Source organism: Crinia signifera, chromosome 3 (genome assembly GCF_055691185.1).
Source record: "Crinia signifera chromosome 3, ASM5569118v1, whole genome shotgun sequence".
Lineage (NCBI taxonomy): Eukaryota > Metazoa > Chordata > Amphibia > Anura > Myobatrachidae > Crinia > Crinia signifera.
The window spans coordinates 269115247-269142304 of record NC_139219.1 but is presented as its reverse complement, the minus strand read 5'-3'; the positions used below and the strand labels follow the sequence as shown (position 1 = coordinate 269142304).

General features: G+C 46.5%; 1 protein-coding gene across 1 annotated transcript in view; it reads left to right on the top strand.

The window, feature by feature from the left end:
- The first annotated feature begins 238 nt into the window (after nucleotides 1-238).
- CP (ceruloplasmin) overlaps nucleotides 239-27058 on the top strand; it is a 54070-nt gene continuing 27250 nt past the window's right edge. The window contains exons 1-8 of the mRNA XM_083178034.1: nucleotides 239-494; nucleotides 8571-8815; nucleotides 11791-12003; nucleotides 13013-13183; nucleotides 15597-15851; nucleotides 15924-16095; nucleotides 23125-23264; nucleotides 24325-24468. Coding sequence (XP_083034160.1) covers nucleotides 340-494; nucleotides 8571-8815; nucleotides 11791-12003; nucleotides 13013-13183; nucleotides 15597-15851; nucleotides 15924-16095; nucleotides 23125-23264; nucleotides 24325-24468 — 1495 coding nt within the window. The 5' untranslated portion in view covers nucleotides 239-339. The remainder of the gene's footprint in view (nucleotides 495-8570; nucleotides 8816-11790; nucleotides 12004-13012; nucleotides 13184-15596; nucleotides 15852-15923; nucleotides 16096-23124; nucleotides 23265-24324; nucleotides 24469-27058) is intronic.

Sequence of the window (27058 nt, the reverse complement as noted above, 5' to 3'; positions counted from 1 at the left end):
GACCTAATGACAGGGAACCAAATATAGCCACTGGCTGGTAATGGTAACAAATAACATTTGCCAGGAAGGGGGAAAGTATTTAGTACTTGTTATCTACAACACGAATCAACTTATCTTATATACATATACATATATAGACAGGTATAACATTTGGAATAGAGCATTGCCTAATAGTATGGGGGTTGCAACATGATTTAACCGGAACATCTGTTTGCTCAGGTGTACAAAGAGAGCGCTGGAAGCTTCTATGATGTACTTTGTGATGTGACACCGATGTATCAGGACACTCTCAGCCCCTGCTGAATACAGAGCTTCCCTTCTAGGCATTACACAAGTATAATGAAGCTCTTCGCTCTGTGCCTGCTCTGTCTCTTGGATATCGGATATGTGAGAGGAAAGGAGAGAATATATTACATTGGAATTAGAGAGATAAATTGGGATTATGCCCCCAGTGGAATGAATATCATTTCTGGAAAATCCATTGATGATGATGAGTAAGTAACCAATATTTGTGTTTTATTTGTTCAGTTGTATTGGAAAGTGGTATTATTCATACATGTCCTATGGCATACCCCTGATTCTTGCAGGAGATACCTGGGTAGTCCCCAGCACTCGCGGAAAAGTGGGCAGTGGCACCCGTCTCACATTGGGGAGATGGATACAGTAAACCTGCAGTACCAGAGGCAGCAAGGCCTAATGATACAATGCTATGCTGCTAGTCGCATCATATTGTAAATAGCCACCCCACCCCCGTCCATCCATCAGTACCCCTCTCCTGGAATGTAGGTAAGTATGGACTATGAACCGCTGATGGATTGCAAGATATCGCATTGTAAAAAGGGGATGTTCACAGGGTCTGATTCAGAGGTGGGCACAGTTAGCACTGTGGCTGCTTTTTGTACACAATGGCTATGCTGAAATATGCAAAAACCACAGGAGACATCTTGAATATAAGACATACTAGCCTACCCTCCCGGATTGGCTGTGAGGCTCCCGAAAATGGAAAACATGAGAAGTCCCCTTGATGCTGGAATGGTGGCAGACTCCCTGTTCTCAGCTGGGGTGTCTATAATACTGGCATTACACAGCAGGGGGGCGTAGCCACGATGATGCAGTAGCAGTGGGCACGCTCACATGTACAATTACTTGATTGGCCCACCCTGGCTCCACCCCCTTTTTGGCCTTGCCCATCGGCCCCTTCTCTTACCTCCTGGAGCTGGCTGCCCTTTCCCGGAGAGCACAGCCTCAAAGTCCGCAACCCTGGTATAAGATGCCTACTGCCGCGATCCACTGCTGTGTTTCTCAGCAATCCTCAGGTTACTCTGGATATCCAGTTAAATAGTGCAGATGGGGCCAGTGAACCTGCATCCAAGTATCAAGCCCCTGGCTTTGTTGGCATGTCCAGAAAGTGGATGAGGCCACAGAGACAGTCACAGACTCACATCTGAGGATTTTGTGGTGTGTGATTTAGTTGTGTGTGAGAAAGTAAATTATTATCATACAGTATGTCTACATAGAACAACACGCATGATCATATTGCATTCGTGGTATACATAATATAAAATACATTTTAATATATGCACTTAATACTGAGGCATGTTTTTTTAATTTCCTTTTTTAATGACAAATTCATATTAACATGTAAATAATCAGTGTCTTATATTGGTTATTTTATAGCAATATTTTGTTAGAATTAGTCACATCATCTAGAGGAGCAGATCAGATAAGTCCTATGTGTTATGGATGGGCTCATCTCAGATATTCACTGACCTTACTGATGAGCTTACTACATTTTACCTGTGACTTTTTATCCATTGATTGATAGCATGAACATATTGTACCTGGCAGTGGCGTAACTAAGTTTTGGGCGCCCCCCCGCCGTTAGGGGGGGCGCCCCCCCCGCCGCCGCCCCGCCAAGCACCCCCAATCCACCGCCGCCCATGCAAACCCCCCCCCAATCCCCTGCAGCCTTACCTATCGCGCTGGTCCCGGCGGCTCCGTTCTTCTTCTGCTGAGGACCACCACAAAATGGCCGCCCCCATACAGCAGACAGTTTCAGAGAACTGTGTGCTATACCGGGGTGGCCATTTTGTGGTGGTCCTCAGCAGAAGAACGGAGCCGCCGGGACCAGCGAGATAGGTAAGTCTGCGGGGGATTGGGGGGGGGGGAGAACTATAGCACTGCAGCCCCCGGCACCCCCACATGCACAGCGCCCCCCCGCACGGTGGCGGGGGCTGCGGTGCTATAGTTACGCTGCTGGTACCTGGACTCATTGACCCCAAGATTTTGCATCTCACAAATCTAAAGGGAACATTTATCTCCTATATATTTGGCTACATCTGTCACTCAAAGTGGGTGTCTGTGTCTATAACGCTCTGTTCCTGGACTTTCCTCTTAATGTGTGATTGCCTTCATCTGTGCTGAACACCTTTCTGAGAAATTAACCTGTTTAAAACAGGTGATGGCAATCATACATTAAGGGGAAGTCTAGAAACAGAGCATTGTGTCCCTCCTGGAGAGGGTCATGTTGGGAGGTATGTGACAGAGAACCAGCCCAGTGAGCCCACAGACAGTGCCAGACACCCACTGCCTTCCCATGTTGCCCAGCACTGCTACTCCACAGCCACCAGGTGAGCGCCCCCCTCCCGCGATTTGCGGCAAAACCTCCCCCCCCCCTGCGCCCCTCCCGCGATTCGCGGCAAAAACACCCGCTCCCCCGCGACCCCCCCTACCGCGATTCGCAGCAAAAACACCCCCGCGACCCCCCTCCCGCGATTCGCTGCAAAAAGAACCCCCCACGACCCCTCCCGCAATTCGCGGCATAACCACCACCCCGTGACCCAACCCTCCCGCGAATCGCGGCAAACCCTCCCCCGTGACCCCCCCCCCCCGATTCGCGGAAAAAACACCCCCACCGCGACCTCCCTCCCGCGATTCGTGGCAAAAAGAACCCCCCCGCGACCCCCCCTTGCACGATTGGCGGAACCCCCCCTGCGACCCCCCTCCCGCGATTCGCGGCACCCCCCCCCTAAATTCGCAGCAGCCCCAGGATTAAATGGCACATGCAAAACACTGACATGGCTATGGTCGACAATGAAAAAGGTTGACATGAGTTTTTGAAGATTTATTTTTAATTTTTTTAATTTTTTCATATTCATTGTCATGTGTCGACATGGACACCAATGAAGTGGCACACTTATGTCAACATTTACATGTGTTGACCTTTCTGTGTTGATTTTTTCTTGTGGCGATTCGCGTCACACCCCCCCGCAACCCCCCCCTCCCGCGATTCGCGGCACCCCCCGTGACCCCCCACCTCCCGCAATTCGCGGCACCCGCCCCCGCGACCCCCCCTCCCACAATTCGCGGCACCCCCCCGTGATTCGCGGCAGCTCCAGAATTAAATTGCACATGGAAAACACTGACATGGCTATGGTCGACAATGAAAAAGGTTGACATGAGTTTTTGAAGATTTATTTTTAATTTTTTGAATATTTTCATATTCATTCTCATGTGTCGACATGGACACCAATGAAGTGCCACACTTATGTCAACATTTACATGTGTTGACCTTTCTGTGTTGATTTTTTTCTTGTGGCGATTCGCGTCACACCCCCCGCAACCCCCCCTCCGGCGATTCGCGGCACCCCCCCGCGCCCCCTCCCGCAATTCGCGGCAACCCCCCACCGGAACCCCCATGAACTCCGCTCTCCCGCGATTCGCGGCACCCACCCCCCGCAACCTCCCGCAAATCGCGGCACCCCCCGCGATTCGCGGCAGCCCCAGGATTAAATGGCACATGGAAAACACTGACATGGCTATGGTCGACAATGAAAAAGGTTGACATGAGTTTTTGAAGTTTTTTTTTTCATTTTTTGAATATTTTCATATTCATTCTCATGTGTCGACATGGACACCAATGAAGTGCCACACTTATGTCAACATTTACATGTGTTGACCTTTCTGTGTTGATTTTTTCTTGTGGCGATTTGCGTCACACCCCCCCCCCCCACAACCCCCACTCCCGCGATTCACGGCACACACACACACACACCTCCCCCGCGATTCTCGGCACCCCACCCCGTGACCCCCCCTCCCGTGATTCACGGCACACCCCCGCGACCCCCCCTCCCATGATTTGCCGCAACCCCCGCCCCGTAACCCCCCCTCCCGCGATTCGCGGCACCCACCCCCGCGACCCCCCCTCCCGCGATTCGCGGCACCCCCCCCCCCGCGCGATTCGCGGCAGCTCCAGAATTAAATTGCACATGGAAAACACTGACATGGCTATGGTCGACAATGAAAAAGGTTGACATGAGTTTTTGAAGTTTTTTTTTTCATTTTTTGAATGTTTTCATATTCATTCTCATGTGTCGACATGGACACCAATGAAGTGCCACACTTATGTCAACATTTACATGTGTTGACCTTTCTGTGTTGATTTTTTCTTGTGGCGATTCGCGTCACACCCCCCCACCCCCCCGCAACCCCCACTCCCGCGATTCACGGCACACACACACCCCCCCGCGATTCTCGGCACCCCACCCCGTGACCCCCCCTCCCGTGATTCACGGCACACCCCCCGCGACCCCCCCTACCATGATTCGCCGCAACCCCCGCCCCCGTAACCCCCCTCCCGCGATTTGCGGCAACCCACCCCGCGACCCCCCTCCCGCGATTCTCTGCAATCCCTCCCCTCCCGCGATTCGCAGCATCCACCCCAACACAACCCCCCCTCCTGCAATTCGCGGCACCCCCCACGACCCCCCCTCCTGCAATTCGCGGCACCCTCCGCGACCCCCCCTCCCGCGATTCGCGGACACCTAAGTTGCAATACAGGGCATCTTTCATACAATTCTAACCATATTTCTCATATACAAACGTTCACAAATTAAGGGGGCGCAGCCCCTTACGACGGTGTGAAGAGCGCCCGTAGGGCGCGATGAATCACCTAGTCATCCTATATTTGTGGCTAAGGGGTAGATTTATTAAGCTTGGAGAAGAGATAAACTGGAGATAAAGCGGAGAAAAGGTAAAAGGAGATAAAGCACCAGCCAATCAGCTGTGTTTGAAAAAGACAGTTGGGAGTTGATTGGCTGGTGCTTTATCTCCTTTTACCTTTTCTCCGCTTTATCTCCAGTTTATCTCTTCTCCAAGCTTTATAAATCTGCCTCTCTATCCCCGAAAAGAACCATTTTTGATATGAAGTATCCCCCGAATATATCAGGAGGGACCGCAGCAGGAATATTCGATCCCTGCTGCGATCCCCCCTGTACCGCCGCTGGCCGCTTCCCCCATAGCCCATGTATTAACATTGGGCAGCAGCGCTTCGCATCTTGGGGCTACTGCCATTCTGAGATGGCGGTAGCCCATTGTAGCCTATGGACTACACACTGCACTGCTGCCAGGGCATGTGGTCAGCGGGGTTGGCGGGGGGTCAGTGCTAACCACACATGCACATGCGCAGAGACCTTCCCCGGCACCCTGATCAGCAAATCGCTGGGATGGGCTCCTTTTGGGGCCCTGTCCCTGCAAGTCAGGGAAGATACATCCCACCGTTAGGATCGCATTTTACAATACGATCCTGGGCGGTAATATTCTGCCCAGATGGCATTGTAAATGCGATCATTGATAAATGGGCCCCCTTAGAGTGTTAGTACAGTGCATAGTACAGTACATCTAAACACAGTGGGGACCTAATTCAGACCTGATCGCAGAGAACATTTTGTTAGCAAATGGACAAAACCATGCTGCACTGCAGGTGGGGCAGATTCTTATATAGCGCAGAATAAAAATAAAATAACTCAACGAAATGTAACTCTCTCTGCACATGTTACATCTGACTCACCTGCAGTGCACATGGTTTTGTCCATATGCTAACAAAATGCAGGTCTGAATTAGGCCCAGGGTAACACACAAAATATAATTGCTTCCTAACCCTAAATAAAATAAATGTATCCCATAAACATTAAAAGGGATACTTTCTTCTGTCACATACCTCCCAATATTCACATTTGAGAAATCGGGATGCTCTCGCACACCTGAAAAAGGTGAGTGGCCTATGTCACAGGGGGCGTGGCCTAGCAGGGATGTTGTGGCCGCAGGCCATGCCCTGCATTTTCCATCACTACGAGGCATGGCCAGCACTGTATATGCTGCCTGCCATGCCTCCAGCCCCTCTGCCTCTCCCCACTCTGCAGTGCAGGGCAGGGGGGACTCTCAGATGCCCACCACCGCAGGACTGCCGGCCCCAGGCAAGACCATCTAAAAAAAATGGGACAGTTGAGAGGGATGCTGTCAGGACTAATGTCATGTGATATCTTTTGCTCAATAGAAGCAGATATTTGGGCTGACATGTCAGCGAAGGGCCATAAGGGAATGATTTGAAGGCAAGTTTTTGCAGGAGATACTTAGAAAAACAGTACAGAAATAATAAACTATATGGCAAATACCCTTTCCAACAAGTAAAAGAAATGTTGGCACATGTGTCCAAAACTGATGCTTATCAGGAACCCTCTGCAATCGTCACAACTTCTGCCAGAGAATGTAGAAATATGCTGAAGTCCAGTGAGCACTTTTGACCCTAGAAAGCACTGAGCTACTGTAAGCAGAGTTCAACATTTCCTTATTCGGAGTGCGGTTCCAGAAACACCAGAGTAAGACTGGCACCTGGTTACTTCCAAAATAAAGGCAGAATTGAATTCCAAAGTTAGGGTATACAAAGTATAACCCTTAAAATGGGCTGGAATTCCCGAACTAATATAACCTCTAACTTGCAACATTACAATAAAAATAATACAGGAAAACTATCATTTTTACATTTAGATTGTATAACATTTTTAACATACAGTAGTGACTGGTGCGTTCATATCTTCTTCCACTATTAAATTCATTTTGGGAGTGCATAGATGGATAACTACTCTCTGTGAATGGAGATTGTTTGTTTTTTAATACTGTATGCCAGGGGTGGCCAAACCTGTCCTCAAGATCTACCAACAGTTAATGTTCTCTGGCAAACTGTAGGAATGAATGCAGCATGTTTGAAAATGTGACAGTTAGTAATGACTACAGCTGTGCACCAGCTAGGTGTTTGGGAAAACATGGACCATTGGTAGATCTCGAAGACCGGTTTGGCCAGCCCTGCTCTATGCTAATGCTTTTGCTGTCCACTTTACTAAGCCAATATTACAAGCCATAGGATGTTGTTTGAAGGAAAGCTACTTATAAAATGGAAACAATATGGAGGGGAGTGATGGCACATAAGGAGCATCTGGAGTGGCCTGATGGCATATAAGGGGAAAGTGGAGGGTTCTAATGGCATGTAAGAGGCACTGGAAGGTTTTTTATGGCACAAAAGGTGTATGTGGGGTGGACTTTAGGGGCATTTACATGATCTGCCAGGGGTTATCATGCTCTGCCAGGAGTTAAAAATGCTCTTTGCCATGGGATTAACCTGCTCTGCCAGGGGTTACATGCTGTGCCCGGAGTTACATCCTCTGCCAGGGGTTAACATGCTCTTTGCCATGGGATTAACCTGCTCTGCCAAGGATTACATGCTCTGCCTGGAGTTACATGCTCTGCCAGGGGTTACCATTCTCTGGCAGGGGTTACCATGCTCTTTGCCATGGGATTAATCTGCTCTGCCAGGGGTTACATGCTTTGCCAGGGGTTAACACACTTTTTGTCATGGAGTTACAGTATAAGCACTGCCAGGGGTTACATGCGGACTTCCAGAGTTGGATCTCAGCCCCAGCATGGGGATGGGAATTTGGGGAGCGGAGCAGGCTGGATTCTGCAGAGTGGGTGGTACTCCCACGGGAGGCGGCCTCTCTCTGACCCAGTTCCTCCCAGCACCCAGGGACTACCTACCCTAAGTATCCTCCTGTCGCCGAGCCACGGTAAACTCCCAAGTCACGTGGCAGGCTCTCAGCAGGCCCTGGAGTTGGAGAGCGGAAGGACCTCTGTGATGCTGCTGCCCCCACGTCGGCTCGCGTTTGCCCACATCCAGACTCCCAGGGCTGCCACTGAAAAGCTGACTCCAGTGCACTCAGACCTGGCGCACTCGCCACCAAATAAAAAAAACTGTGTGTCCAGACCGGGGCCCCCCTGACAGGCCCGGGCCCGGGTAAACTGTACCTGCTCCCCCCCCCCCCCTCTCGGCACCCCTGCCTATATAAGGGCCAGCCAACAAATTATGATGTATTTATGTTCTTCAAATATCTCTCAAAATGTAATGAATTAGGTCATTCTCACTGTATTTTGGCAATAGCATGTTTTATCCTGATCTGGAACATTTAAATGGAATATACTGGGAAAAAAAATTGCATAGAACAATTATAACTTGGGTGGCCAATCCTGGGGCTGTTTTTTTTTTCAATCCCAGGATTCAAATCTCTGCCAAAAATGCCCTAAATCCCGGGATCCCGACGATCCTGATACCAGGATTGGCATTTATAATAATAACAGTAATATGCATTATGGTTAAGTACAATATTAATAATAATAATAATAATAATAATAATAATAATAATAATAATAATACTGCATATTGTGTTTGTATTTCTTTACAGGCATGCTGGCACCTTTTTACAGCCAGGTCCCAATAGAATAGGCAGAGTCTATAAGAAAGCTGTATACCTACAATACACAAATGACTCCTACACAGAAGAAATGAAGAAGCCGGATTGGCTGGGATTCCTGGGACCTATTATGGCAGCAGAAGTTGGTGACACAATGACCATTCATCTTAAAAACTTTGCTTCCCGGCCATACACCCTACATCCACATGGAGTGCAATACACAAAGGAAAATGAAGGTACAGTAATATCTTGTGACTGGGATTCAGATTACTAAAAAATATATAGCAATAAAATGTAAGTAATTGGGTTAACGCATTAGTGTTGCCAACGTCAGCGCCTGCCCAGAATTCGGTCATCTCCGTCGGAAAGAAAAGTCAGTCTATGACCATCAAATGATTTTTCGCTCATGCGGCCACATGTGAGTGTAAGTGTACACATCACCCTGCATCCAAATGCGTGGATTCGCGTGGGGTGGGGGTGGGGCCTAATGATAAGGCGGCGGGCAGGTGGCGTTTACCTGTTCGCTAGGCTGCGAACATACACAGCCTAGTGAACAGGTCTGAATTAGGCCCCAAATGTGAATAAAGGCAGCACTAGATCAGCTTCCTTGCAGCTGAATCGCCACTCAGTGGGCCCGGTGCCTCGCTACGCTTGGCACGATAATTTATTCTCCCTCCAGGGGTGTCGTGGACACCCACGGGGGGAGAAAGTGTCGGGATTTCGCTGTCGGGATTCCAGCTGTCGGGATTTCGGCTGTCGGGATTCCGGCTGTCGGATTCCGGCTGTCGGGATTCCGGCGTCGGGATTCTGAACGCCGGGATCCCGACCGCCGGGATTTAAACTGCATCCCGAATGCATAACCACCCAGCAATTATGAAAAAACACTAAAGGGTCAACTACTTCCAAGAAGCTGTCCACGGCCCCATCCATATCAGCTAGGAACAGAAGCATATCATCCGAATAAACTGCTAGAGCAGGCTGCAAATCTGAGCATCACGGCAGATAAGACTTACTGTACCAAAGGCTCCAGGGACAACATGAACTGCACAGGGGAGAGCAGGCAGACCTGTCCAGTACTCCTATAATGGTCAAACTGAGCCATGGAGACCATGGGAAACTGAGCCATGGAGCCATGGGAAAGATGACAGTCACAAGTGCGGTACTTACTGCTATCCGCAGTTGATTTCGGTCCGTCACTAAGCACTCTACAGTCTGTGACCAGCGCAATCTACAGTCTGCATCCCTCCTGCAGTGCAGCGGTTCGGCATGAACCAGGTGGGCGCCGCGTGGTGGTATCGGACCTCGCACACACACAGGAGGCGCCCCGCTGAACATTGCTGCTTAGTGACCGACTGAAATCAGTAAGTACCGCACTTGTGACTGTCATCTTTCCCCCATATTCGGGACGTTACTTACTAGCTGAGCACTCCAGCTACCCCATCAGGGGCTCACAAGTGGAATTACAAATTACCCTAGCGTGGAGCTTTACCATCTTACCGCTAATTGATGGGACATTTTCCCTACATTAGGGACTGACAGCAAGCTGCTGTGTCCTTTGTGAAACTATCTTTTCTGAAATTTGTTACACTCCTGGGACCAGTATTGTTGGTAACTATGAAATTATAGTGGAGGACCAACTGCTGATACATTTATTCCCAGCTAGCTTATTTAGCTATACATTTGCATGCATGCAATTAATTGTTTGTATTGTGAATTACTTAATTGTTATTAAATTGTAATTTTTTTGTGGGTACATAAGGCGCCTAGTGGTTTTTTCTTCATTTCTTGTTTGTATTGAGGGCGGCATCCCCCAATCACAGGGCAGCCTCTGTACACGGCACATCACAACCAGTCCCTAGCGCTCATACCTTGCTTCTATATTGCAAAGAAAAGGTGCTGTAAATCTGGTTATACCCCTTTTGTATTGTAGCTACTCCCCTTTGTGTCATATGATCACTTCCCATGACCACACCCGACCACACCCACAATACCACTAAGAGAGTTTTTCTACTTGCACTTCTGTGGCCCAGAGAGTTCTCACATGCAGTTTGAAGCTGGCCTCTACCGCAGCCAGAGAAGGAGCTGTCCCTGCTGTGGTGTATTGGCATCTGCAGCTGTCGATATCGATAGCTGCAGGTGTTGGAGCAGTCAGTACCACTAACTGTTCATACATTACCTGTCATATTGGCGAGCTATCTTGTGGATAGCAGTGCCAATATAGACATTGCGTCCCTTTCATTGAACATACAGTACTTTTCCGCATTCATACATGGTGGAGGAACGGTATAAGCACATGAAGAGCTTGCATACATACTGTATACCCTCAAGTTTGGGAACCACTGCTCCAGACACTCCTCTTACTGCACCTGGCTATGATGCAGCAGGAGTACAACTCTGGATGGGGTTACATTGTGATTTCAGAAATTGGTAAAATATTCAATATGCCACAAAAAAAAACATCAACTCATGTGCAGGCTTCAACTATCACAACTGAGTATACAATTGTGTTAAATGAGTGTGCACTCCAGCAGGAATCCATTTTTCTAAATTGTTGGATCAGTTTTAAAGGTTTTTTTTTTATGAAATATGTTTATTGCAGTATGTGACCAATCACGTGCAGTCATCCTCAGTGACACCTACACCAGGAGGAGAGCACACATAAATCAGAACCCTCTAGGATGGTGCATTTGTGACTTTTTGACAGCCAATTGAGTGCTGGGGGCTCACCAGACCACCCCCACTGGTGAGCGGAGGCTACATCTGACTGGGACGCGCATCCCAGTTTCCTGTCGGCAGGGGATGGGAACCCTGCCCTTCTCTGCTTCAGGGAGAGGGGTAGAGTTACGGGGGGGGGGATCACGTTGGGGACCGCGGCGGGGACCCGGGGGGAGCTCTGTTGTAAGCGGCTGTTCCAGCGGCTGGTAGGGGCTGTCGGCTGGCGAATCTACCACCAGCCCCTGCAAGGAAGAGGGACGCTCCATCTGTACTGAGAACATTTGCTTATGGACATAGAAAAATGCAACTTGTGGCCAAATAAGACACAAACCAAGTTTGCATCAGACTTTGAATAATGCAGTACCAAAAGGTCAATGCAAAATATTCTAAGGTGATCCCTGATTTAAGCATTACATTGGGAGGTCAAAAGTAGAGATTTAAAAAACAATTTCAGTCAATATTACAACCTCCAAAGCATAATTCATTTTTTGTGCAGGAGCAATATACCCAGATAACTCTTCAAAGGGTCAGAATAATGGAGATTCTGTCATGCCCGGGGAATCACACACTTACACATGGGATGTTGTTGAAGATCAAGGGCCAACTGCATCGGATGAGGACTGTGTGACCAGGATTTACCACTCACATGTTGATGGTCCTAAGGATGTGTATACTGGACTTGTTGGACCCTTGATTATCTGTAAAGAAGGTGAGTAATTCATTGAGTTATTTGGTTATTTAATAACTGCATGCTATATGAAGTATTTTATGAAAAATTGCATAATTTGAGTGTGTAGTTTTTATAATCATTTTTGGGGGGAAATTTACTAAGCTAAATATGGCTAAAAAAGTTGTATTTGTATTGTAAAATACGATTTTTTTTTTAGGCGTATTCGTATTTTCAGGATTTACTAGCCTGAAAATACGTTAATTCGTATTCATAGCAAATTTGTATTTGTATTTACAAATACGAATGTAAATGCCATGGTGATTCCTTATTTACTAATCGGACGTATTTTCAATTACCAGCAATTAGCGGGATAAAGCCGCTAATTGCCGGTAAGATACGCCTGAAAAATACACTTCATTTTCTATTCGTATTTGGTAGAAGCCTGCACGGCTGCAGTGTAAAAAAATAGAAAAGTAAATAACCAGCCCCAGGCTCAAAGAGCCAGTCCTGGTTTTAAAAAATCAGGGGGAAAAAACGTGTAGGGTTCCCCTTATTTTTAAAACCAGCACCAGGCTGGTCCTGGTTCCCAAAATACTGGGGACAAATTGAGTAGGGGTCCCCGTATTTTAAGAACCAGGCCCAACCAGTCAGCAGGGTAATGCCACACCCGGGGAGAGACTTTTTATACAAGCCCCCCGGCCAAAGCATTAACCCCCTGACTAGTCAGCCTGGGCAGGGGTCCTGGGGTAGTGGGGACCCCCCCAATGAAGGGGATCCCCCCTCCAGAATGTACCTACCTAGCGTGGGGCTGACCCCGATGCCCCTGTGCAGTGGGCATCCGGCTAATAAATGTGTAAAAAATTGAATAAAACTATTGTATATTGCTGTGGAACTATGAGTTATTGCTTACTGCATTCTTACTACAGTATGGCTGGAATGGCTGTCAATACTAACTTTTGTAATCTCAAATGTTTTAAGGTAAGGCCCATAGTTGTTGTACATGATTGTCAGGGGAAGTTTTTCAAGAGTTTATTTCATTTTACTACAGGTCTCCGAGATGGAGCAAAGGCAAAAATGTATGAGGAATTCATCCTGATGTTCTCTGTGATAGATGAAAACCTTAGTTGGTATCTGGATGACAATATCAATACTTATTGCACTGACCCTGCTTCCGTGGATAAAGAAGATGGGGACTTTCAGGAGAGCAACCTAATGCACTGTAAGTTCTATTACTAATACTACTGTACTGTATATAGTACAATTGGGCGACAATTATGCTGTCTTTAGTCAAAATGTTGAAAGCAAAATGTCGACTATAGAATGCTTATGCCGTAGTAATGTTATTTAAAGCATTTTCGGCATTGTTACTTTACACATGGAGGTACATACTGTAACACATTATGTTTAAAGTTATGATTCTGACAGTTTCTACCATTACATGTACAAGGATAGTTGCACTACATAGTAAATTCAAGGTGGTGCAATTAATAAATTAAAAGAATGGTATTTTATTAATTACTTAATAACTCTTAAAAGATAGGCTTTATAGCCTCAAAGAAAAGACATACAAAAAACATGTAAATTCCTTAGAATAAACCAGAATAGCTGCAAATGAGTGTGCACATTCTGGTGAACCAATAGCCATTGGTTCACCAGGATTGCTGCAAGTACTTCTCCAATCCGCAGTTGCAGCCAAAATTTATTATTCTCATCCTGCACTACAGAACCAACTGGATCTAATTCAGGCCCCACTATTAACTGTGGAGGTACGCCACCTCTCTTATTCGCCTGCTTAGGATCAGACCTACATCCTACTTCAGATATTCCATCTCTGTGAACAAAAGACCTTTGTGGAGGAATGCCATGCCCCCCTAACTTGAGTGGAGGAAGTAGTTGAAGGAACACTGCTCTATACCTAATATTCGGACGAACTACACCTTTTTGGGCCCAAAAAGAAAGGGACACAACAGGAGGAGAGGTGATTCAAAAACCTTTTAAATGTGCACAATCATTTGCAGCTATTTTTGTTTATTCTAAGGAATTTACATGTTTTTTATATGTCTTTTCGGTTTCCTAGCACGGCGCCCACGATGCGATCAGACCCGATTTTTCATTGTACAGCAACCCTGATGGGTGATTACTATGTTAAATGCACCCCCATTGTTAATGCCACCTCCACTATCAATGCCAACTCGAAGCGTGGCGGTACGCGTCCTCCGACCTTTTCATACCCCCACTATCCACGTCGGTGTGGAGTCGATGTTATATAGTGCCCGAAGCATGGCAAGCACAGCGAGCCCCGCGAGGGTACGTGGATGACTTCACGTCCCCTCGCGGGGCTCGCCGCGCTTGCCACGCTTCCGGCTCGGTGGATTGCCACACTATCTAAAATCAACTCCATGCCAACGTGGATAGTGGGGGTATGAAAAGGTCGGAGGACATGTACCGCCGCCCCCCCCCCCCCCCCCCCCGCGCGGGCTCGTTGCGCTCGGCACGCTTTGGGTTGGCGTTGATAGTGGAGGTGGCATTAACAATGGGGGTGCATTTAACATAGTAATCACCCATCAGGGTGGCTGTACAATTAAAAATCGGGTCTGGGGGTGCATTTAACATAGTAATCACCTATCAAGGTGGCTGTACAATGTAAAATTGGGTGTGATCGCGTCGCATCACATGCCATTGTAATGGCATGCGATGCAACGCGATTGTACAGAAAGCTCTTAAAACCCTAATATCGGGTCCCATCGCATACCTTAACTAATGGTATGCGATGGGACCCGATGGGCGCCGTGCTAGGAAACAAGTACCGTCTTTTCTTTGAGGCTATATAGTCTATCTTTTAAGAGTTATTAAGTAATTAATAAAATACCATTCTTTTAGTTAATTGCACAACCTTGAATTTACAACTATCCTTGTACATATAACTATATTGGTAAGGAGGTGACACCCCTTCTTCTTTTGTTGCTGCTTGGCAAATCAGTGCTAATACAGGCACCCTATTCAGATATCTTGGTATCTGTTTTTACTGTTCTTTCGACAGTTACTACCATGTCACATAGGCGTGCGCAGCACATTTTATTAGGGGGTGCACCATCAACGGGGTGTGCCTAGCACCACATCTTAAACATGTATAACACCGCCCATTGGGTGTGTCTAACAGTGCCAATCAGACGTGTCTACCATCATCTATTGGTACTCGCTACAATATAAAACATCTCTCAGTATAATAATACATGCAAATAAAGTAAAAAACATATATGGAGGATATGTAGTGATATGACAATGGTCTGGTACAAGTAACAATGCAAAATACACATAATTGATTGATGGGCGCTTCTTTGAATGGAATACAGTTCTAAAAAGCAAAAGTCTTTGGTAAAGGTATTGCTGGTAGGGAGGTGTTCATAAGGGTGGGCACAGCATTAGGGGGTGCCTGTGCACCCATATGACTTAATGTGCGCACACCTATGCCATGTCAGCATTTCCGGCCTACATTACACTGATGATCATTTGAACACATTCAGGGTAGGAGGTCATTTGACCATTTGACTGCCAACAGCCTAATTGTCGACTATTTAGCTATTTCCAGTGTCTCTTTCCATTATATGAACAAAGTATTTCTGTGTTCATAGCTATCAATGGATACATGTATGGGAATCTCCCAGGCCTCTCCATGTGTGATAACAGAAAGATAAAGTGGTATCTGTTTGGAATGGGGAATGAAGTGGATATACATTCAGCATATTTCCATGGTCAGGTGTTAACACATCATCGTTATCGTATGGACACCCTTAGTCTCTTCCCGGCAACAATGATCGAAGGGGAAATGATTACCAAGAACCAAGGGAAATGGCTTCTCAGCTGTCAGGTTAATGACCACTTGGAAGGTAAGTTATTAAAGTTGAGCTAATGCAGAATCCAAGTAATAAATATGCTCTGATAACTCTGTTGACTCACAGGAGGCATGCAAGCGATCTATGAAGTAAGGAACTGTACAGGCCGTTCAGAGTATTTCAACAGATATTGGGGAGTTGTAAGACATTATTACATTGCTGCAGAGGAAATTATCTGGGATTATGGTCCAACATCTATCAATCAATTCACTGGACAGAAATTAGATCATCCAGACAGGTAACAAAATCTGGTACTATTAGTGCAATTTTTATTTCAAATAATGAAAATCTTATATTGCCTTAACACAAGCTCAGTCTTGGGCAGTAGGTGGGTCAGGTAAAATCGGATGCTTTCCGCATGTGGTACGTAGCCTGCAAACTAGTGGTATGATTAGAAACTTGGAGCCCCCGCGCAATCTTTTAAGAACATCCTATTAGATTTCTACAAACCCTTAGGTCTACTTGTTTAATCATATCTAAATAATTTCCATATCATGCTAATTAGAAATATGTAACATATATATATAATTTACACCCAGGCTCTAAATAGGCAAGTGGGGAACGGGTAGATCCCCCGGTAGGCCACGGTGATTCTGACCCCACCCACTTGTTCAGGCAGGCGGGGCCTGATGCAACCCTAGGGTAATGCCACTGGGCAGTCAGCAGCAAATGACAGACCCGGTGTCTGCAAGGTGATTTTGCTACCGTGGCTGGGCAGTCAACTACTGACTGACCTGGTGGTGGCTACAGGATGCAGGCTCAGAGGCTTTCTTAATCAGTAGTGGCTCCGGAAGTTCAGCTCTGGTTTTCCCAGAGAATCCGTGCGGGTGGGCATCATGTTGCATCATGACTTAGGATGCTGGACCTGCACATCGTACACAGTGAAGGAGCAGCATATACACACTGTGTCTATGTGGTGGGGTAGGTGAAATGCTGGTGGTACAGATCCATCCATTGGGTAGATGGACAAGGGGAAGGATGTGTCTATATATAATATAATAACTATGGAATACACCTATTGTGCCAAGCTAGTAGGGTGAGTTTAGAGGTGCAGCATGCCAAAATATTTATTGTAAGGTGTGATGCTTATAGAAAGGTAGTGAGAGAAGTTTAGTTAACAAATCTTGACATTTATTATAAAAAAATTAAAATAAAATGCGAATGCAGAGTAGCATAAATATCGTCCAGCGTCCAAATTTGGACCTGGCCAAACAGGTCTAAATTGGGCCTTTAGTTAGTAAGGTGGCACAGAAATGCCTGTGTAGTCAGGTCCCTGCCCAGGATGACCCGGTGCATGGAGCACAGTGTCTATGCAAAGGACGGCGTCCTGCTACTCTGCTATGTCTTAGGGCTTAGTCGCAGAACCAAGACATAACAAAGTAGCCACTCTCGGGTCAGGTGGCCACACCCCTTCCAGAAAATTACAATGCCCCTCGGTGGGCCTCTGTGAGTGCATTTTCCTGGTGAGCCCTTCATGCCCCAGTCCGACACTGTTTACACCAAAACTTCAATTCATTGATCGATGCATACAGCACAATATACCGGTGAAGCCACGCTCATTGTTGCTGTTGGATCGCCATCCTGGGGTCCTTGTCGTGCAATGAGATATGACCCATTAAGGCGCACTAAGACATAGTACGGCAAAAGATGATCCAATGGAAATAGCACTACCAAATACAATGTACTGTATGCCTGACAAACGGCTCAGTGCACATTACATTAAATACAGTTATTTTTAATACAATAATATTGCATACATTATGAAATTTGACAAACCTAAGTGTAGCCCCGAGTGCCATTTACTGGGCACCAAATTACAATTGGGGGTAGGAGCCTAGCTATGGAGATGAGTCCCTGTACAGTAGTCCACCCACATAGAATGCACTTTGGCCCTCATTCTGGTAAATGAACTCCTTCGTATATTAGTACGGAGAGTTCAATGTTGATGATCTGCGCATGCGTACAAGTGCATGTGCTGGTCTTCACTGCGGGCACCCTCGGAGACATGCATAGTCTCCGAGGTACTTGCACCGTTGCTTGTAACCTGTAATTTCTCAAACCCATCCTGCATAACTAATCAGACTATGCTATGAATAGTTAGACCCAATTGGGAAGCTGAATTTGCCAGTTTCTGATCAATACTAACAAAAAGTAATCAGTTTCTAATTCTTACTGATTAAAACCGCTAATTATGTTCGTAGCAATATAATTCCTAAAGCAGGGGTGGATCCAGGATAAAATGACAGGGGGGGCACCATGATAAAAGAGGGTTTAGGTGGGGGAGGGGCGGTGCCAGTGTACATGCTAAGAGAGAGGGAGAGAGAGGGTGGGAATGGGATAAAAAATAGGGGTACTTGTTTCCTAGCACGGCGCCCGCGATTTTGATTGTATTGATCGCGGCCGCAAAAATCATGTCGATGCGATCGATGCGATTTTTCATTGGAATCAATGTAAAATGGTCCCTGAGACCCAATTTTACATTGATTTCAATGTAAAAAGCCCCCCCAAAAAAACATTTTCATTTAGTCGGCGTGGAGTTGATTTTATAAAGTGTGGCGAGCGTAGCGAGCCACCGAGCTCGAAGCGTGGCGAGCGGACACGCATAACTTCACAGGTATATGCATCCCCTCGCGGGGGTCGCTGCGCTCGCCACACTTTATAAAATCAACTCCACGCCGACGTGGATAGTGGGGGTATGAAAAGGTCGGAGGATGCGTACCGCCGCCCCTCGCGGGCTCACTACGCTCGCCATGCTTCGGGTTGGTGTCAATAGTGGGGTGGCGTTAACAATGGGGGGGGGCATTAACCATACTTAATACCCATGAGGGGGCATATACAATGAGAAATTGGCCATATTGGCCCATTTCCCATTGTTCCCTATGAAAAATTGCGTTGATCGCGTCGATCGCATCGCATGCCATTATAACGCGATTTTAACTTTAAAACTCATTTAACATTGTTCTATATGGGACGCGTACCGCCAACCCTCGCGGGCTCACTGCGCTCGCCACGCCACGCTTCGGGTTGGCGTCAATAGTGGGGTGGCGTTAACAATGGGGGGGCATTAACTATACTTAATACCCATGAGGGGGCATATACAATGAGAAATTGGCCATATTGGCCCATTTCCCATTGTTCCCTGCGTTGATCGCATCGCATGCCATTATAATGGCATGCGATCGATGCGATCAACGAGATTTTAACTTTAAAACTCATTTAACATTGTTCTCTATGGGAAAATCGCGTTGATCGCGTCCATCGATGGACGCGATCAACGCGATTTTCTCTTTACCGGCAATTAAAGCTGGTAATTGACAGAAAATCGCGTCCATCGCGTCCATCGCATGCCTTAAGTACCTTAACTTAAGCCATGCGATCAACCCCGACGGGCGCCGTGCTAGGAAACAAGTACCAAAATAGGCCCTGGCATTTAAAGTAAGCAGGCCCACCATGGTGACAAAAGTGAAGGATGTAGTTGTGCGAGCGTCGAAGGCGCGCTCCGGAAAAGGGGGTGTGGCCACTCAACAGGGGGCGTGTCCTTGAGTGTAGTGTACAACACCATATACAACTTCTACACATTATGCAACAAAATAGTAGACCCCATTATACTTGCCCCTTACACATGATGCCAAATGGAATGAGCCAAACTTCACATAATGCCAAATGGATTGAGACAAAATTCACATAATGCCACACGGATTGAGCCAAATTCATAAAATGCCATACGGATTGAGCCAAAATTCACATAATGCCATACAGATTGAGCCAAAATTCACAAAATGCCACACAGATTTAGACAAAATTCACATAATGCCACACGGATTGAGCCAAAATTCACATAATGCCACATGGATTGAGACAAAATTCACATAATACCACACGAATTGAGCCAGAATTCACATAATGCCACACATATTAAGCCAAAATTCACAATACGCTTCTTAAACAGGGACATTGTCCACCAAAGACACGCATTAAACATTTACACCATAATGTCCATTACATGTTGGAGGAAATTTACTAAGAATACGAATACAAAAAATTGTATTTGTATTCTTGCTACAGCCATAACCAGCACCAGGCTGAAAGAGCCGGGGCCGGTAATTAAAAATCAGGGAACCCGACAAATAGGGGTTCCCCGATTTTGAACAACCAGCCCCAGGCTTCAGGTCCGGGGCTGGTTCCCAAAATATGGGGGACAAAATGAGTAGGGGTCCCTCCAGGGCCGGTGCCACCACTAGGCAGTGTTAGGCATTTGCCTAGGGCGCCGGCCACTGGGGGGCGGTAGTTGGGAGCAGGGCAGGAGGGAGAGCTGGAGGTCTGGCTTAGCGGGCAGGAGGGAGGGCTCGCTGCGCTGTAGTTCAGTCCTGGTGCATGTCAACTGACATCTTCCTCCACCCGCACCGCGTACAGCCACTCAGCCGGGCAGCGTCTGAGGGTGAGCCAAGTGCTCAGCGCTGCCCGGCTGAGCGGCTGTACACGGTGCGGGTGGAGGAAGATGTCAGTCACACTGCGCCGGGACTGAGCTGCGAGGCCTCCCTCCTGCCCGCTAAGCCAGACCTCCAGCTCTCCCTCCCACCCGCCCGATGAGCTAGACCCGGGTGAGTAATTATGTATGCACTGGAGGGAACAGCACGGCTGCCGTATCCCTCCCTCCCCCCCCCCCCCCAGATCAGTGCGCCGGCCGTATTCGTCCCCACCCCCCCCCCCCCGTGGAGCGGGTGAGCGCCGAGGTGCCCCCCCCCCCGCCTGGGGCGTTCCGGCACTAGGTCCCCCATATTTTAAGAACCAGCCCCAGGCCAAACCAGCCAGCAGGGTAATGCCACAGCCGGGGGTAGACTTTTTATACAAATCCCCCGGCCAAAGCATTAACCCCATGACCGGTCAGCCTGGCCAGGGGCCCTGGGGGAGTGGGGACCCCCCCAATAAAGGGGTCACCCCCCTTTCAGGACTTACCTGACCAGGCTGAAGCCTGGTGCTGTCCCCGGTGGCCCTGTGCGGTGGCCACCGGGCTGATTCAGTGTAAAAAAATAGATGTAAAAACTATTGTTTTAAACTGTGGAACTATCCCAGCAAGTCTCCCCCGCAAGCTGGGACTTGGAGAACCACAAGTTCCAGCCTGCGGGGCATTAAAGGGCCCGCTGGCACTTGTAGTTCCACAGTAAAAAAAATAGTGAAATAAACACACACTGACACATAAGAAAAATAAAACTTTAATACATACATTACACACATACTGATACTTACCTATCTTGATCCCGTAGGTAGGTCCCAGGGTCTTGATCCGGTGCCTTGTCCTGGTCCCAGATCCATGTCGGCATTCTTCTCCATGTCGATGTCCATGTCGGCGTCGTCCGTGTCGTCGTCCGGCCCGGGGTCCGAAGAAATCCATGGGGGACCTGTGGAAGGAAATCCTACTCACCCAGGTCCTCCATGGAAGATCTGAAGTCTTGATCCGCCGTAGTCCTGTGCTTCTTCCAGCTTCTTCAAACTGCAGGGGATTCCTGGAGCTACCCGCGTCGGACTGAGAGGCGCAGAGATGTTTCATCTTCCGCGCCTCTCATCAGAATGATTCTATTGGCCGCTTAGCGCGGCTTCTGATTGGCCGCTAGGTGGCCAGTAGAATCATTCTGATGAGAGGCGCGTATTATCAATATGGCTGCTTAGCAAATCCAAATACGAATGTCCCATCATTAAGAATACGAAAATACGTTTTTTTGGCATAGTAAATGCCAAAAATACGTAAACACCAAAAAAACTTGTATTTTCTTATGAAAATACGATTTTTTTTTAGTAAATTTCCCCCGTTAAGTTACACGCCATTATGTCTATTATGTATTATGCCAAACACCCTATTAAAAATTATGCTACATACAGTAAGTGCTGCTTATCTACATGCTCATTGCCAAGGGTTCCATGCTCATTGCCAGAGGTTCCATGCTCGTTGCCGTGTGGGATTACATGCTCATTGCCAAGGGGGGATACATGCGTGCGGTAAATGGGGGACAGCCGCCGCCAGGCAGAAGTGATATCCACTGACAGTGGCAGAGCCTGGCTGTATTCAGAGCACTGCAGGTCCCGGCTATTTGACATAATACCCCTTTTCACACCAGAAAATGCATTCCCTTTTACACCAGCCTAGTCCCTGCATTTTCTGGTGTGAGGGGGAGAGAAAACCACCCCTCCCCCCCTTTAACCAGTTATCTCATTTAACTGGCTATATCTTCGGAACCAACTGACCCATTTACATGAGACAAGTATCATATTGAAGAACTTTTGAGTGGGCTTTGAATGATTTTGGTCCAGTAAAACTGGAACGTTTGCTTCCAGAGTAATCTGCCCTCAAAGAACATGAACAGCCATGAAATAACATTTCAAAAATAAAAAAATCGGTTTACACGCAATATCTCCGGAACTGATTGACCGATATGGACCTGCCTGGTATCATATTGAAGGCCCAGCGATTGGGAATTGAATGCGATTAACCACAAGCTTCTGTAATGCCAGGGGGAAACTGGCAGCAGTCGGAACCGGGTGGGGGTCGGAATTGACGGGTCCCATATTATCCTATATGGAAAAAACGTTACAGATTTGCCAGGCGATATCTCCGGCTCCCGGGGGGCTGGGCTCGTTGGAAAGCCCTGGTCCTCAGCTACAAAATGAAATGACAGGGGGGGCACGTACCCAGGTGCCCCCCCCTGAATCCGCCACTGTCCTAAAGTGTGATATACATTGGATTTTTATTCTTAGTGGGACATTAACTGATGTCAATTACATATTTTTAATAGCACATAGACCCCTTAGGCTCCTACTTTTCAAGAGTACAGGGCAGCCATCAGGGGAGTACTGTGGGAACTCCTGTTCCGGGCCCAAACAGAAAGAGGGCCCAGGACTAGAGTTTATAAACTATAATTTGTCATATACAAAGTTCACATTTCCCTTGAAGCAATGTAGAGATTGAGTAATGCTGCCAGTGCTGAGGACACTGGAGGTCTCACCAGGCATTCCAGGTGTTTGAGAAAAGGAAGGGGGGCCCTGTCTATTTTGTCTCAGGCCCCAAAATTTCTGATGACAGCCTTGCAAGAGTATATTGCAATTTATCGCAAAAAGCATCAGAAATCCTCGGAACAGTAAGTAACAACTTATGTTGTTACTTACTTAACCATACAATAATGTAATCAGTGCACTGTTAATATGTTGTATATAATTGCAATAGTATGTTGACATGATAACAAATGATTTGCTTTTATTATTACTATCTGTATAGTGAACCAGCAACATTTTTTGAGCACGGTGAAAAGAGAATTGGAGGTCGCTATAAGAAAGCAGTCTATGTAGAGTACACAGACTCAACTTTCTCTAAACGGAAAGAAAGGTCCAGCGAGGAAGCACATCTTGGAATCCTGGGTAAATATGTCCAGATGCTCCATTTATGTTCCCATAATATTTATACTTTATATTTTTAATTTTATTATTAAAAAGCTATTCTTAGGGAGGTATTCAATCTGAGGGTCACGGCAGTCGAGCTTGCTCGATCGCCGTGACCCAGTCCTGTTCTCGGTCAGCTCGACCGAGAACATGCAGGCGGGATTCAATGTCCCGCCTGCCAAGAAGGGGGCGTGGCCGCGAGTTGCGGCCGGGAAGAGGCGGGCTACAGCCGGCAGCTCGTCACTTCCCGGCCGTTCTCGGAAGAACGAGCCTGACAGCTAGTAATGTTGGGCTCGTTCTGATGAGAAACCCTGCTCAATGCTGTCGGGGAAGACAGCATTGAATAGGGCCTGACGGGAGATGCTCGCCGAGGATTGAATATCCCCCTTACGCATTTATTGATACTTAGGTACAGCCAAGGGCGTAACTACCGTAGGTGCAGGGGGTGCAGCTGCTATGGGGCCCAGAGCTGAAGGGGGCCCATCTTTGCTGTCTAATATATTTTACATACATTTATCACCATCAGTTGCTAAAATAGGGGGCCCTTACAAACTTTTGCTATGGGGCCTACAAATATCTAGGTACGGCTCTGGGTACAGCATATTCATGTTCCTGTGGTTGAAATGTAAGGTGCCACACTGCTTTTCGGCACTGTACAAGGGTGAAAGTAGAATCTTTATTATACTGAGACATACAAAGTAGACTAAAAAACTGCAAAAGTGTAAAGGAACAGTGAGAGGGCCCAGGGGACTACCCAAAAAATCAGGAGTCTCTTAGAAGTTCCAGGAAAGTATGGAAATATGCCTATTGTGTCTAATCAGACATATATTAATTTAATATAACATAACATCAGATCATGATATAATACAATGAATATTTGTTAACAAATGTCAAGTGTCAACAGTTGCTGCTTCAGTTCAAAGTGTCCTATACTATAGTATAAACTAGAATTAAAGCTTAATTTTGTTATCTATTTATTTTGGTACTAGATATATTCTTATTCTGCATGATATGTATTAATTTATCTCTCTGTTGTTAGGGCCAGTCATTTTGGCACAGGTAGGAGATTTCCTCAAGGTCACATTTAAGAACAATGCAAGCCGTCCATACAGTATGCAGGCCCATGGAGTAAGCTACATAAAACGCATGGAAGGTGCTGTCTACAAAACAGACATCGACAATGGTGAATGTAAAATATTTTACATACTATATGGGTACTATCTATCTATCTATCTATCTATCTATATATATATATATATAGACATTGGATGGGCTCTGCACACACTAAATTAACTGATAATAAATAGTGGAGATTTGGTTCATGAATTGATCAATGCATTTAAGCCTGCATAGCTTGTGTTAGCCATTTCCCTAGATGATTAGTGACAGGTGTGTTGTTAGCTGCTCACCTATAAAAGCAAAGTCTGCTGTGAGCTTCAGACCTGATAGCATGCCTGGTATCAAACATTGATGTGATAGCTATGTATATTGCAACCATTTTCAGCGATAGTGGTAGGACCTGCAGAACAGTGGGGTCCCTTGAAGGGGGCTGCAGGCTTAAATGCATTGATCAATTCATGAACCAAATCTCCACTATTTATTATCAGTTAATTTAGTGTGTGCAGAGCCCATCCAATGTCTGTTTAAACAATGTGGTCACAAGCCATAGGGCACCCCAAAACTAGGAAAGGTGAGTGCCGATGTTAAGTGTATATATTGTTTATTAGATTAATTTTTTTTAATTAGTCTTATTGTGGTCACATTCTCTCATGCACCCTGTTTTTAACTAAGATTCCATAGCTTGTGTTAGCCATTTCCCTAGATGATTAGTGACAGGTGTGTTGGTAGCTGCTCACCTATAAAAGCAAATTCTGCTGTGAGCTTCAGACCTGATAGCATGCCTGGTATCAAACATTGATGTGATAGCTATGTGTATTGCAACCATTTTCAGCGATAGTGGTAGGACCTGCAGAACAGTGGGGTCCCTTGAAGGGGGCTGCAGGCTTAAATGCATTGATCAATTCATGAACCAAATCTCCACTATTTATTATCAGTTAATTTAGTGTGTGCAGAGCCCATCCAATGTCTGTTTAAACAATGTGGTCACAAGCCATAGGGCACCCCAAAACTAGGAAAGGTGAGTGCCGATGTTAAGTGTATGTATGTGTGTATATATATATATATATTATATATTATAATTACAATAGGTGCGGAACTCCCAAACAGCAACAAACTCCAAGTAGGAGAAAAGGGTTAATTCCAATGCGGTGCCTGCCAGGAATCACGCTCCGCAATGGAAGTTGGATGAATACAGCATATAGTGGGGACGGCGGCACTCGCACAATAAGACAGTCAGGCTTGCTTCACCAACGTTTCGTGGCCCGTCGCCACTTTATCAAGGTGCCTTTAGAGAGCACTCACCAGACTTCCAATTTTTGATGCAGAATAAAACTTTTAATACATCACCAGAGTCTTCATAACAATGTCGATGTTTCGAGCCACGCCGGGCCCTTTGTCAAGACCAAAATGAGGGTGGGTCACAGCCCCAGAAGATATCTGTGACCCACCCTCATTTTGGTCTTGACAAAGGGCCCGGCGTGGCTCGAAACGTCGACATTGTTATGAAGACTCATGATGTATTAAAAGTTTTATTCTACATCAAAAATTGGAAGTCTGGTGAATGCTCTCTAAACAAAGACTGTATATTTGGCTTTACCCCTGGGACTGCGGCTTGAGTTTGGCACCCCAGCAGTTGGAAGTGAGGATTGCGTGTGCTGGTTGTATGCTACAATATCTATATATATATATATATATATATATATATATATATATATATCAAAATGATGGAGCTGCTAGGAGTGTATGTGTGTGTGCCTATGCGTGAGCGTACGAGCGTATGCGTGAGCAGTAATAACAGGTAGGGTTAAGGTTAGCCTGCAGGGGTGGGGAGGGGGAGATAGGTGATATATACCGTATATACTCAAGTATAAGCCGACTTTTTCAGCACATTTTTTATGCTGAGCAAGCCCCCTCAGCTTATACTCGAGTGAGGGTCACACTTACCTGTGATAAATTTTTCCAATTTTTTGTGGTAAAATTAGGTACCTCGGCTTATATTCGGGTCCGCTTATACTCGAGTATATACGGTACTCTAAGTAGCCACAGTAATCACAACCAGTGCCAGATTAAGCCTTTGGGGGTCCCGGGGCACTTTAGAAAGGGGGGCCCCTTCTACTTGTCATTACTGGCCGCAAACTGCATGGGAGAGTATTACACTGTCAATACACAGACTAAAAACAGTATAAACTTGGTCAATGGTCAACTGCAGGGGGGGATTAATATATATATATATATATACACACACACACACACACACACACAGTTCTTTTATGCCGGCACTCCCAATATAAATGGACATCCAGTCCGGTGCACTCCAAAAAGTTTCAGATATCGGTCCAATGACAGAGGCACACAGACGTTTTTCAACAGGTACAAACTCTATTTTGGCATAATCGAGCGCTTTCGGGGAAATGTGTCCCCGTCCTCAGGATAACAGCCACAAAGTGTACAGAACAAACAGCAAGTGCTCCCCCATCCCCCCGCACATAAATACCTGCAAATGTTAATTAGTCACCTGTCGATCCACGCGCCGCGGTCCCTGTTTGTCAGACGTCACTTGCTGTTTGTTCTGTTACATTCTAAAAGACTTTTTGAGCATCTAGGGGTAGAGTCATTAAGCTCGGTAAAGTTATAAAGTGTCCGGTTTTTATCAC